This window comes from Dermacentor albipictus, unplaced genomic scaffold (assembly GCF_038994185.2).
Source record: "Dermacentor albipictus isolate Rhodes 1998 colony unplaced genomic scaffold, USDA_Dalb.pri_finalv2 scaffold_16, whole genome shotgun sequence".
Taxonomy (NCBI): Eukaryota; Metazoa; Arthropoda; class Arachnida; order Ixodida; family Ixodidae; genus Dermacentor; species Dermacentor albipictus.
Window position 1 is genome coordinate 343,695 of NW_027225570.1, and position 13,484 is coordinate 357,178.

General features: G+C 45.4%; 1 protein-coding gene across 2 annotated transcripts in view; it reads left to right on the forward strand.

Annotated features, from left to right (window-relative positions):
* The window catches only part of LOC135899636 (uncharacterized), a 92,683-nt gene that overhangs the window by 28,550 nt on the left and 50,649 nt on the right, over nt 1-13,484 (forward strand). For both annotated transcript variants that reach the window (XM_065428940.1, XM_065428941.1), the window contains exon 2: nt 6,586-6,748. In XM_065428940.1, the coding sequence (XP_065285012.1) occupies nt 6,586-6,748 (163 nt within the window). The remainder of the gene's footprint in view (nt 1-6,585; nt 6,749-13,484) is intronic.

Genomic DNA, 13,484 nt, shown 5'->3' on the forward strand with positions numbered 1-13,484 from the left:
TTCATACTTTCTGCTGATCCCAGCATAGTGCAGGATGTAGAAGTGATAGGTAAGGTAAAGTGCAGTGATCGTAGGTTGGTGAGGGCTAGGATTCACCTCAATTTGAAGAGAGAAAGAGCAAAATTAGTCAAGAAGAAACAGGTAAGTCTAGAGGCAGTAAGGGCGAAAGCAGACAGCTGGTGCTTGCAAACGAATATGCAGCCTTAGAACAGAGAGATGATGATGACATAGAGCTAATGAATGAAACCGTAACTAGGTTGGCTTCAGAGGCAGCAATTGAAGTGAGAATCAAGGCACCAAGGCAATCAGTAGGTAAGCTCTCCCAAGTAACAAAGGGCCTAATAAGGAAACAAAAAAAAAATGAAAGTGTCCAACTCAATATATAGACAAAATTCGCGGAACTGTCATAACTAATCAACGAGGTAAAAATAAGCGATAATCAAAACCATAACATGAGAAAGACTGAAGAAGCCATGAAAAATGGATGCAGCCTGAAATGAGTGAGAAAGAAACTTGGCATAGACAAACCAAGGTGTATGCACTGAAAGATAAGCAGGGTAATATCATCAGCTATCTCGAAGATATAGTAAAAGCAGCAGAAGAATTCTATACTGAACTGTACAGTACCCAGAGGAGTCGGGATACATCAATTAGAAGCAGTAATGAACAGGATACAGAAACTCTTCCTATAACTAGCGATGAGGTGAGAAGGGCCTTGCAGGACATGAAACGGGGATGAGCGGCAAGAGAAGATAGAATAACAGTCGATTTAATCAAAGATGGAGGAGACATAATGCTTGGAAAACTAGCGGCTCTTTATACGAAGTGTCTAACGACTGCAAGGGTCCCAGAAAAGTGGAAGAATGCAAACATTATACTAATCAAGGGAGACTGTAAAGAATTGAAAAATTATAGGCCCATTAGCTTACTCCCAGTATTATATAAAATATTTACTAAAATAATCCCCAATAGAATAAGGGCAACACTGGACTTTAATCAACCAAGGGAACAGGCTGGCTTCAGAAAGAGACACTCTACAAGAGATCACATCCATGTCATTAATCACGTTATAGAGAAATCCACAGAGTATAATAAGCCTCTCTATATGGCTTTCATACATTACGAAAATGCATTTGATTCATTATAGATGCCAGCAGTCATAGCAGCATTACGTAATCAAGGAGTACAGAATGCTTACGTAAATACCTTGGAAAATATTGACATGTGTACTTGTCTTTATCGTGCGACACATCTCAACGCCTAACAAATGTTATCGCACAGCGCAGGACGTGCCTGCATGTATCCGAAGTTTCTGGAGTCTTATCGATGGTTCCATCCGCTGTCTGTGACCGAACCTTGTGTAATCTGATTGCATGTGTGCGCAACACGAATAATGTAGAACTTTGTGGAAGACACGCGGGTCCCAGTGATCACTCTCGAACATTCAACGACTGATGTATAAAAGCCTCCGTGCTTGACCCGCTCATCAGAGTTTCGACGATCGCCGACTGTGTTCGCTGCTATCGTTGTGCTTTAAGTGTAGCCTGTCTTTGTGGGCACAGATTCGCCCAATAAAAGTTAGTTTGGTCTTCCACAGTATTGCTACTTTGTTCTTCATACGTCACTACCACGTGACAATATCTACAGAGGTTCTGCAGCTACCTTAATGCTACGCAAGAAAAGCAGGAAGACACCTGTAAAGAAAGGGGTCAGACAGGGGACACAATTTCTCCAATGCTATTTGCACTGTGTGCTTGGTAGAAGTATTCGAGCTATTAAACTGGGAAGGCGTAGAAGTAAAGATCGATGGCGAATATCTCAGCAACCTTCGGTTTGGCGATGACATTGTTCTATTCAGCAACAATGCAGACGAGTTGCAACAAATGATTGAAGACCTTAAAAGAGAGAGTGTAAGAGTGGGGTTGAATATGAATATGCAGAAGACAAAGATAATGATGAATAGCCGGGCAAAGGAACAAGAGTTCAAGATCGCCAGTCAGTCTGTAGAGTCGGTGTAGGGGTACGTTTACCTAGGTCAACTAATCACAGGGAACCGTTACCATGAGAGGGAAATTCACAGAAGAATAAAAATAGGTTGGATTGCATACGGCAGACATCGCAAGCTCCTGACTGGAAGCTTGCGATACAATATACAAGGTATACAATCACTGCATTTTACCAGTGCTGCCATATGGGGCAGAGACTTGGAGACTGACAAAGAAGCTTGAAAACAAATTAAGGACCGCGCGAAGAGTGATGGAAGGAAGATTGCTAGGCATAACGTTAAGAAATAGAAAGAGAGCGGTTTGGATCGGAGAGCAAATGGGTATAGATGATATTCTAATTTACATGAAGAGAAAAAAATGGAGCTGGGCAGTCATGGTCATGTAATTCGCCGGTTAGATAAACGTTCAACCATTAGGGTTACAGAATGGGTACTACCAAAAGAAGGGAAACGCAATCGAGGATGACAAGACTAGGTGGAGCGATGAAATAGGAAAGTTCGCGGGCACTAGTTGGAATCAGTTGGTGCAGGACAGGGGTAATTTGAGATCGCAGGGAGAGGTCTTCATCCTGCGGTGGACATAAAACAGGCTGATGATGATGATGATGAACACAATACAAGGATGTTTTTTGCAATGAGTGGTTTAGTACTAGTGACAAAATTTAGCTGAGGAGTGCTTTCGTCATCGGGCGAGTGCATGGAAGTCCCAGAGGAGTCTCTAATCATGTCCTACGTTTACCTCAATTTCTCGAGTATTAACGCTCTGTTTGCGGTAATATTGACTCCTTAGAGAATCCCGAACACTAATCCATTACTTTAGCTTGACAGAATGTTTGCCTTTAGTGTCCCTGAAGCAGCCGCTTCAGAGTAGCGCACACCTGCCACTGGCGGCGGTGATCAGTGCTGCTCCGTTGTGCCCCCCCTCTCCACTGCAAGGAGCCTATATTGCGTAGCCTGGGCATACAGCTCATGTCTTTTATCACAAAATTTCACTGTCTCCACATTGTTCTGAAAAGCAAATGCTCAAACTTGACAACAAAAGGTGTAAACATGTGAGCACTAATCAGCAATGCTCAGACAGTCTGACAGCACATCTGTAGCTGTAACTGTCGGGAAAACATCAGGCACGTGCAAAGTTGTTTGCTCACAAGCTCACCTTCACTCACCTGTAAAGCTAAACATACCTTTTCAGTACTTACACCAATTGGACTTGCATACGAAGCTGCACAGCAGGACAAAATGAAATGCCAGCATCTATGCTTGATCACTCTGCCTGTCCCTTCGAAAAACAGGGTGATAAAGCAGCTGCAGAAACTACACCGTATACAAGAAGTTCAATGATGGCATACAAAGCGCTGATGTAACAATTGTTACATCTAAGCACACTGTATAAGTAGTCCAGCACACAAGGAGTTCACAGAGGGGTCTTTCATGACAGCTTGCAGTGCTGGAAATGCTGTTAAAATTGCTCCAGTCTGCTACATTCTGTTAAAGCTGCTACATGCATGCTACACATGAGAGTAATTTCTCCAAAGCTGCTTCAGAACACACCACACTGTTTTGGAGGCCACGACAAAAGGTTGTAGTGAACGTCAAGTGGCGGTCGCCACCACCTTATGTAAAAATGCCGTCACATCTCCTGCAATTCATATAGCTGAACAAGTTAAATGGGCACTGAACTAATCCAATACACTGCACACCTGCACATGTTCGCAGTCAGTCATTTGGAAACTACACACCATAGTCACGAGTTTTACGTAGTTTAAGATGAAGTCCTGCCGGGCCTAGAAGTGCACGCTCTACCCAATATGCGTTGTTGGCGTATCCAGCATTCATACTTCGTACTGATGGTGCGGCCTTGGTAGGATAGGTCTTTGTCCACCATAGAAGCACACTAAAACGTTGGGCACGGTGAATGTGCTACGGTGCATTCAGAAGTTTTCCCCCTTGTGTGTTATTAGCTGCTTCGCTGTGTCGCGATTGTCTGTGTGTGCTTGTAATGCAACGGATGTGTAGTTCGGCCATTCTACTGGGTAGATATCTTTAGATCCAACGTAAAATGACTGGAATAACTGTCCTGTGTACCACATGACTGTATTGCGATAAGTTTTTTGCAACCTTGTGTGGCTTGCTTACCTCTAAGAATGCGTGGAGTTTTTTTTTTTTTTTTTTTTTTTGAGCGTGCTCTTTGACTCAATGTGGCCTCATGATGGTTGTAATTTGTTCGTGAATGGTCGCATATGCAGATAATCTTCCTCGAGAATATTCGCAGTGATGCGCGCTAGTACTCTGGAACCATTTTGAATTCATAGGACTAGTGTCCGGCTGATAGCCATTCAGAACCGTTGTTGCTGATTGCTACAAAATCTCCTCCGAAAGATTTCTTGGCCACTCCCACGACTGTATGGTGGCAAACGCCATACAGATCTGTAAGCAACGAACACTGCGCCTTCACTACAAGACCCTGTTTTTCCAAGAAATCGAGGTGCCTGGAGGACATTGAGAAGACAGTCCCACAAGCGGCGGGCTGCATGCCTGCAGCCTCGCCGCCACCCCTGGTTCGACCCCCCTTCGCTGACCGCAGGCATCTCCCTCCGCCTCGAGTCCCGCGGTTTACGACCCTGGCAGTGTACAGTAGCCTGTGTCGCAGAGAGTAAAGTGGCATTTCAAAGAGAAAGGTTGTGTGTCTGCTTGCTCCCCCAAGTTTGCGAGGCGCCCTTGTTGCGTGGGAGCCGCTTGGGGCGAGTGTACGCGTGAGCCTTACATTGCGTCGCGTTTTCTGGCCCACAGTGGCACATTCGCGGGCCGCTCTCGGCCAGAGCTAGTTTTGTAACCAAGTGCACGGTTAGCTAGCTGAGTCCGCGGTAGAGAACCCCTTTTTGTTTACAGATCTTTTCTGGACAGCCTTCGTCTGCTAGCTGCTTGAACAAAGATATCCTGATAGCTCATCGAGTCTGCGGACAGTCCACACCTGCCTGTCTGCAATAAAAAAACATGATTCTGGCAGTGACTGAACTGGTGGGCACAGCTTCTAGAGCTGCCCAAGAAAATCGAATGTGGGACAGCAGTCCCAAGCAGTCCAGAACTAGAGAATCGAAGAGGCCCATCAATGCATGAAATCTGGCAGCAATGTCAAAAACAAAAAAAAAATCTGACAGGGGTGTTTGCACACCTGTTCAGCACCGGCCTATCCCTCATCATTTAGGACCACAGTAGAGCTTCTGGAGCATAACAAAGGTACCGAGCTACGCTAAATGCTGTGGTTTTATCAGTTTCTTTTCTCCTGCAGTTGGCTTACGTGGTTAGTTTTGCTTTTAAACATCACTAAGGGCATTGCAATCCAGACACAAGCGTGCATTGACTATATTTTGTTCATATTTTGTAGGCGTTTTCTTTTTTTCTGAGAACATACAGACACACAAAAAAAAAGACTATGTAAAAGGAACATTGTAGAAACAACTTTGCCAGGTGTTCTTGAACATGCTCTACAAGTTTGAAGTACAAGTTATGCCCGAAAACAAATATTTAAATTTTTGCATAAGTAAACCTAACTAGTTAGCTAACAGATTGCACTCGAAAGATAGTCTCAGTCACTCAAGGTGACCATGAACATTATACGATTAGTTTCATTTGTCTTTGGTTGGGTTCAAGTTATGCAAAACACTCATTCTATGTATAATAGACTGGGTAATGCAAGATACAGCAGTATGGTTCATACACCTTGAAGTCCTTGAGAACCCTTGAATTTGGAAAAAGAGGTTCAAAAGCCCTTGAGACTCCTTGAAAATGATATTGCTCTTTGAATTCCTTGAAAACTATGGTTGAGGGCAACTTTTGGAACATTAAAAAAAAACATTCTGCTGCGTCGGAGCTATGCCATGAACACTGTCTATTGGGAGGAGACAAATGTAGATATTTTCAGACTGTCAAGTTGTGCAATGTGGCATGACCATGCACAGCCACCAACAACAGGCTTGTTTAAATTGCGATCATGGAGCCAGACAAAGCCTGATCAAGTGACCGCCATTCTTGTTGTATTTGTAATTGTATTTGTATTGTATTTGTTGTATCTGTAATTTGACTTGCACCTGAGCTATGATGGCTCCATTGTATAACAGCCCTAAGCTCTAGAAATGCCCGATTCAAAGCAAGTTTCAGCCATTAAGCCTAATGCACAATGAGTTAATTTGGCTGAATAAAAATACTACTACCATCATGTTAGTAGGCGATTGAAATCTTTGCAATGGGGGAATCAACCTTGAAAAGCCACCTGGAGACCTTGAATCATGTATATAACTCAGCAGCTGCTTAGCAGCCATTTTCCATTCCCATCGAAAAGCAGCCACTGCAAATGGGATTTAACCTTCAACCTTGAACTTTCATGGTAAAGAGAGCTCAACTTTAGCATGTGCAAACAGAAGAAAAGACAAGCATGAACACTGACTCACAACTGAAGATTTTATTTAAATACAGTGCATGTCCCATGGTTGCTTCACCACTCATCTTCAATTTTTTGTTAGCACTGCACAAACTTCAGAATGAATGTGCGTCAATTTGCTCGGTGCTGTCGGATGGTGCAGGGAGGAGAGCAAGATGCCTCCACGGCTCCCTCCGCCACCTCCTGGTGCACAACCACCGCCAGAAGCGGGCCAAATCTTGCTACTGGTCAAGCAGGATGGAGGGCCAACCGGTGGGGGTCGTCTCCTGCTGCCTAGGCCTGTGCCTCAGCCTCCTCCCCAGCAGGTAGTACCTCGGATGGGGCCCACTTGAGGTCCGTTTGATTTGCCTGTTCACGGTGTGCTGCACCCTGCCTTTCGTTTCGGCTGTGTGGCAATGGCACCCTCTGAACCACGCGGGTAGTTTGTGCAGACAAGCTGAAGAGTTGGTTCACAAATATTCTGCACCCTCCCTACTGACAGTGCCGACTTTGTGCAAACGTGCAGGTGCGAAGCAGCAGCGCAACAATCAATGTAGCACAATGGTGTGAGCACCATTGAAAGCCCACTTACATGTGTGTGCTGTGTCCACACAGCATAGAGTGCTTTCTTACACCTCAGAAACTAGCCATACGTGTGATCTGGGACCTCCCAAACTAAACATAAGGCCTGCAGCCTCTTGGCATTCATTTTGAGCGTCACATTGTGTTAGCACCACTGAAGTGGAGCTGCACAGTTCATGGTCTTCTCAGGCATCATTGTGAGCTGGTTCTCGTCGTGGTGCAAGCGAATCAAACAGACCTGTCTGTCTGTTTCTCTGTCTATGGTGAAAATAAAATATGTAAAGCCTTCGTGAGTCACACTCGCTGTATGGTCATTCAGAAAGCCATAGTTTATAGTTCATAGTTTAGTTCAGTACTTTGCATATAACCTCAATCATGCCAGCTTGCATTTGGCTGCTCCTCGTCAATGAACTGCAGAGTGGTGCCCTTATCCAACTTTTCTTCACGTAATAGGCGCTTTGATTTCACTGCCATATGTACCGTATTTACACGATTGTAAGTCGACCCCTTTTTTTAAATTTGAAAGTCTGAAGTTGGGGGGTCGACTTACAATCGAAACCAAAACATGGCGCCGCCAAAAAAAACGATACCAACGGGAGCTACAATGTAGTTACAATTTTATGGTTCCTCTATGGCCCTACCCGTATCTTTTCGCTATCCCGCGTGTTTGCTCGCTTTTCGGAAGGGTTTTTCAACATTTTTGAGAGTTTTACAGTGCATGCAACAATGATTGGTGAGGGGGTGTCGATAGTTGATGGAAGCGCCGCTGTTCCCATTTGCGGCGGCACCCTCAGAACGGCGGCGCTTGCGGGGAGCATCGGTAGTTCATGGAAGAGCAGACAGCGCTTGCGGGTTTCTCTTCTCTGTTAAAAGGCTAGACGCGTTCCACTTGACTGCCGGCTACGTGCTACTTCTATGCTTCCCCAGTAGTCATGAGTGCTCCAGGCCCACTAATCGTTCGGGACTCGTTCACAGCAGCGTTCAAGAGGGCTGCCATCCTTTACGCCGAAGAAACAAATCGCTGCGCAGCGGGCCGCAATTTCGATGTTTCTAAACGGGTGGTGCGAGAGTGGCGACCGCAGCGAAGCGAAATTTTCACCTGTGACGGCAAGTGAGAAATTTCCCACGTGCCGAAGTCTGGACGCTTTCCGGAGCTGTATGCTAAGCTCGCGGCGTACGTCGCTGAAATGCGTGATCGGTCCCTGCCAGTGAAGTGCGACGTGGTCATGAAACAAGCCCGGACCTTCGCCCTAATTTTAAGGTTCTGCTCCGCCGTGAGTACAACGAGTGGCTGGCGGCAGAAGACTGCGAAATTACGCTAACCGGACCTGTCAAAAGAGCCTCCCTGACGGCTGCGTGTGGTTAGGTGCATTTGGCGTGGGCTGCTGTTCTGCAAGATGTTTGCCAAATTTGAAATTTCGCTGGACCACGACGCGCTGTGGGACCGCAGCAACGATGACGATGGCAGCACTAGTGAAGACGAGTAGTCCAGTGACCATGTCAGCTACTAATAAATTTTCGTTATCGAATGCGCCCTCGGGTATGCACTCTTATTTTTTTTTTTTCGGTCACGCGATATGGGGGGGTCGACTTACATTCGAGTCGACTTACAATCGTGTAAATACGGTACATTTTCTAAAGGGCATTGTAACACCACAGGAATGCTGGGATGTGGAACATCCCTTGACCTAGAACATGGGATGGTTAGTCTTGCATTATAACTGAGATTTGTCAGCGCAAAATGTTGGGCAGAGTCAAACTGAAAACAGACGGAAATGCTATTTAATGACAGGTGACCGCTCAATGATATTGACATGTGCACTTGTTTAGCTTTATTGGGTAACCACATTTCACTGCCTATCAAATGTTATCGCACAGGATGTGCATTCATGTATTGGAAGTTTCGCACATGTTATTGATGGTTTTGTTTGCTGTCTGTTGTGACTGAACCTTGTGTAATCTGATTTAATGTATGCGTGACGCGAATGGTGTAGAACTTTCTGGAAGACACAAGGGCACCAGCGATTACTCTAGAACCTTCAATGCCTGATGTGACCTCATACATATCATCTCGCTCTGACCATAGTTTCAAAGTTGGTGTGCCGTCTTCACGTACTAAACTTTGCAGTAGTGCATTCATCCCTAGCACAAGCAAAGATTGGAACCACCTTCCCGCCACCGTTGCAGCCATCCTGGATACCGACACCTTCAAAACCAGCATTCATGAAACGCCACATTGAATCTGTCTTTGTATATTGCACAAATGTTTTGTTATGTTCACCCACTCCTTTCTGTAATGCCTTCGGGCCCTGAAAGTATCTTAAATAAATAAATAAGTATAAAAGCCGACCCACTGATCAGATTTTTGGCGATCACTGACTGTTCGCCGCTATCGTTTTGCTTGGAGTGTAGCCTGTTTTTGAGGACACAGGTTCACCCAATAAAACACTAGTTTTGACATTCACAGTTTTCTGCCTTCCTCACTGTCACTACCGCGTGACAATATTTACTTTAGTACATATATCGGTGTATGTACCATATGTTGCCTATTATAAGTCGGCCCCCCGATTTGCAACCCCTTCTAGGCAAAAAGAAGTTGACTCCGAGCACAGCCTCAAGCTGCGGCCCGAGCTCACCAATAAGTTTTCAGTTAGTAAAGCAATGAAGGGGGCTAGTTGGTGAACATTCATGGTTATATTGCGCTAAGTTTTACACAGACGATATTAAGGAAGGACAGGACGTGAACGGACGTAGTGCAAACTACCAACTGTTTAATACTGTTAAAGAACGCGCTTATATACAAGGAGATATGGCGCAGGGAGGGGGGGGGGGGTAAAAAGATATGACAAGTTCATGAAATGTGATCATAGTTCGGGTCAGGCATACATCGTTCACTTGCACCCGTTCGCCCTGGCAAACTCGACCTCAGCTTTGATAAGCGCGATGGACGGAGTTCTTACGCACATTTCTTTTTCTTTAGCTATCGCAAGCGCGTCCCATATTTCTCGCTCCATTTTTGTTTTTGATGTGCAGCCAAGTTGCTAGGTGCTGTCAGAAGCTGGCACATGTATTTGTGCTCCTGTAACCTATCATTTAGACAAAGTCCAGTTTGCCCAATGTATACTTTCCCGCAATCTAGTGGGGTTTGGTAAACAACTGAAGTAGTACATTCCACGTACTTTTTCACATGCTTAGTCTGACAGACCGTAGCACTAGGGTTTGCCTCTTTGGATCCTGCGTTCACCCTCTTGCACATGCCTTTTAGTTTTTGTGGGTCGGAGAACAGAACTTGAACATCATGGCGTTGGGCTATCTTTTTTATTCTATGTGACAAGCCATGAATGTAAGGCAACATCACGCATTTTTTTCAATTTTTCCTGTGTTTTCTGCCTTTTCCTGTTGGTTCTGATTTCGGGCAACAAGTTTTCACAGATTTGCACCACCATGCTATTCGGGTACCCACTGTTTCGTAAGCGGCTTACTTGCAAATCGATTCTCTCCCTCACAGCATGGCGGCATGATTTTTCAATTGCTTCACTGATGCAAGCCTTGGCGATGCCTCTTTTTATAATTTTAGAATGGTATGAGTCATACCTCAGGATTTCTTTTTCTCCTCTAGTTTTGTAGCACCAGCAGATGTGGGAGCCTCTGAGCCTAATGTTTATGTCAAGGTACTGCAATCGACCTTCAGTAGGAGTCTCGTACGTGAATTCTAAACCTTCATGCGCTTTCTTGAACATGCTGATGACAGTTTCTATGCTAAATGGATCGGTTTGGCATTCTTTCATGCACACCAAATAATCATCAACATATCTGAAACAGGTAGTTAGTTTCTTCAAACAAGGCAGCAAGTTTTCTGTCTCCCACACTCAAAAATAAGTCGGAAAGCACGGGAGCCATACAAGAACCAATAGCGGTACCGTCCTTCTGCTCATACACACTGTCTCCATATTCGATAAACGCACCATGTAGATACAGTTTTAGCAAGGTCACAAAATTAGAAATGCTGCACTTGCACACGTCCTGAAATTTGGTGTAGCCCAATGTGTCAATGGCTTCTTCTACAGCTTGTACCACCGCTGGCCTCGGGACACTGTAGAACAGGTCCTTCACGTCTATTGAAAAACAAGATGTCAGCGGGCTACTCTTTAGTGTTGCAATAACTCCATCAGAGTTGCGGATCAAGAACGGGTCGCCGAAGGGTAAGGAATTCAAACATGCCTGAAGGTAGTCCGCAATGCATCTTTGCCAGGTTCTGCGGTCTTCAACAATCGTCCTAAAAGGAATTCCCTCTTTGTGGGTTTTTACCGTGAAAAATGGTTTCACAGTGAGTTCTTTGCTCTCTTTCACGCACTTTGCCAATCTTGTCAAGCCCATGCTTTCACATGTTTTGCCGGCTTCGGTTTTTAGTTTTGCAATTGCTTTGCATGTAATGTCGCTTTTTGCGAAATTCTTGCGGATCGCTTCTTGGACGGGTTTTTTCATATTCAGGAACATCACGACAAACACGCGTCTTTTGTCCGAGAGGAGCAGTTTTAGATTTTCTTTCTTGAGGTACCTAGTCACTCTGCTTGTTCCTGCAGGCTTGGGTTTTTCTACTAGGCTCTTTTATGACACTCCCGCCAAAACTTCTTGGATGCAAGTCCCTTTTTCTGGCTCAGGGGTCTTTTCCCCGACTGAGCGTACCATGGCCAGGAACTGTACTGTTGTTAGCGGAGGTTCAATTGCGTGTTTTGGTCCCTTATTTAGGGTCTATTGTACATAATTGGGGATCTTTTTACTGGATAGGTTGACAGCACCGCTTCCTCAAGGCTTACGCTTCTCTCTTCTAGGGAGGCTCTTGAATGAGCCTTTCCATAAGCTTTTGGCATGCAACTCTGCCAAGTTGTAGAAATACCTGATGATTGCTGTTGAAGCCGCTGAGTCCATTGTTTCCTCGCATATCGCTGCAATGTGGTCTCGGAAGAGACGAATCTGTTGCCACGTTTCCGCTCGAAGAATCTTGCAGAAGCGTCTTGCCGTTCTTTCGGTAGGGACGACGTTTCCGAGTTGACCAGCCAACACAGGTGAAGACAGACCGTTGTTCAGGGCGTACGTGAGGGTGCGAGTTCTGTGCCTGGCCTTCGCAATGTTGTCAACGAAATATAAAGTACGAGGAAGCGGAGGAAGGTTAGGGATGTAGAAGCCCGATGTACTCGAAATAACATTTAGTAAAGCAATGAAGGGGGCTAGTTGGTGAACGTTCATGGTTATATTGCACTCAGTTTCGTCTGTGTAAAACTGAGCTCAATATAACCATGAAGTTTTTCAGAAGAGTGAGTCATGCAAAGAAACATTTATTTGTCCTTGAGACATCGCTTACGACTCTGCCATCATGTGAACTACTGCTGCTACTCACCGTCGGAAGCGGTGCCGGCAGTACAGAGATGCTGCACATGGGAAACACTGCATAGACTATCTAGGTTGGCTGTCCATACCGTAAGGCATCGTTTACCCATTGTGCCACTTTGCTGAAAGAAGCACACTTCAGCCACTCTGTCGGTGTCTTCAGGTTTTCCTGTTGGAGCTATTCGTTGTAGAACTGAATGGCTTTGAATGGCTTCTTCAGCGCCACATCCAGTGGCTGTAGAATAGGTGTCAGTCTGCCTGGGATGATGACCAGCTCACATCCTGAGTCCACTATCGCTTTCCTAACTCCATCTGTGATGTGGCCACGGAAGGAGTCCAGGATGAGCATGCTGCAGGGCTTCAGCAGTGTACCCGCACACCTGCACCACACGAGACGGAACCGTTCGAGAACAGTTTCATCATTAAGAAATCCCTTTTCGTTCACCTTCACAATAACTTTTGGTGGAGACCTTTTCTTTCGTTGCAACATTGTTTTCCCACTCTGCTTAGAGGATCACTTGCAACTTGAAAGCAGTGCTGTACCGCTGCCAAGGTGCCAGTGGCATCTTGGAGTCCGTCGGGCAGTGACACTAATTGCACACACCACTGTTTACAAGCGAAGTAAAATGTAGAAATGGTGAACAGGCATGCAAAGGATGCAAAAACACGCGAAGATGCTTGTGGGCGCATGTGACTGGTCACGTGGTTTAGTTCCCTGTGAAGTTTTGCCAGCTACCCACCGTGGTTGCTCAGTGGCTATGGTGTTGGGCTGCTGAGCACAAGGTCGCGGGATCGAATCCCGGCCACGGCGGCCACATTTCGATGGAGGTGAAATGCGAAAACACCCATGTACTTAGATTTAGGTGCATGTTGAAGAACCCCAGGTGGTCAAAATTTCCGGAGTCCTCTACTGCGGTGTGCCTCATAATAAGAAAGGGTTTTGGTACGTAAAACCCCACAATTTTTACGGCGCTGCCAGCTTTTCCGTGAAACGCTCACAGTTAGTCAGCAAAGCATTTAGTGTATGAAAACAAAACTTTCGAGGCATATCGTAAGATAAATTCCTCTTCTTTAAGCAGCTCTCTTTGGCAC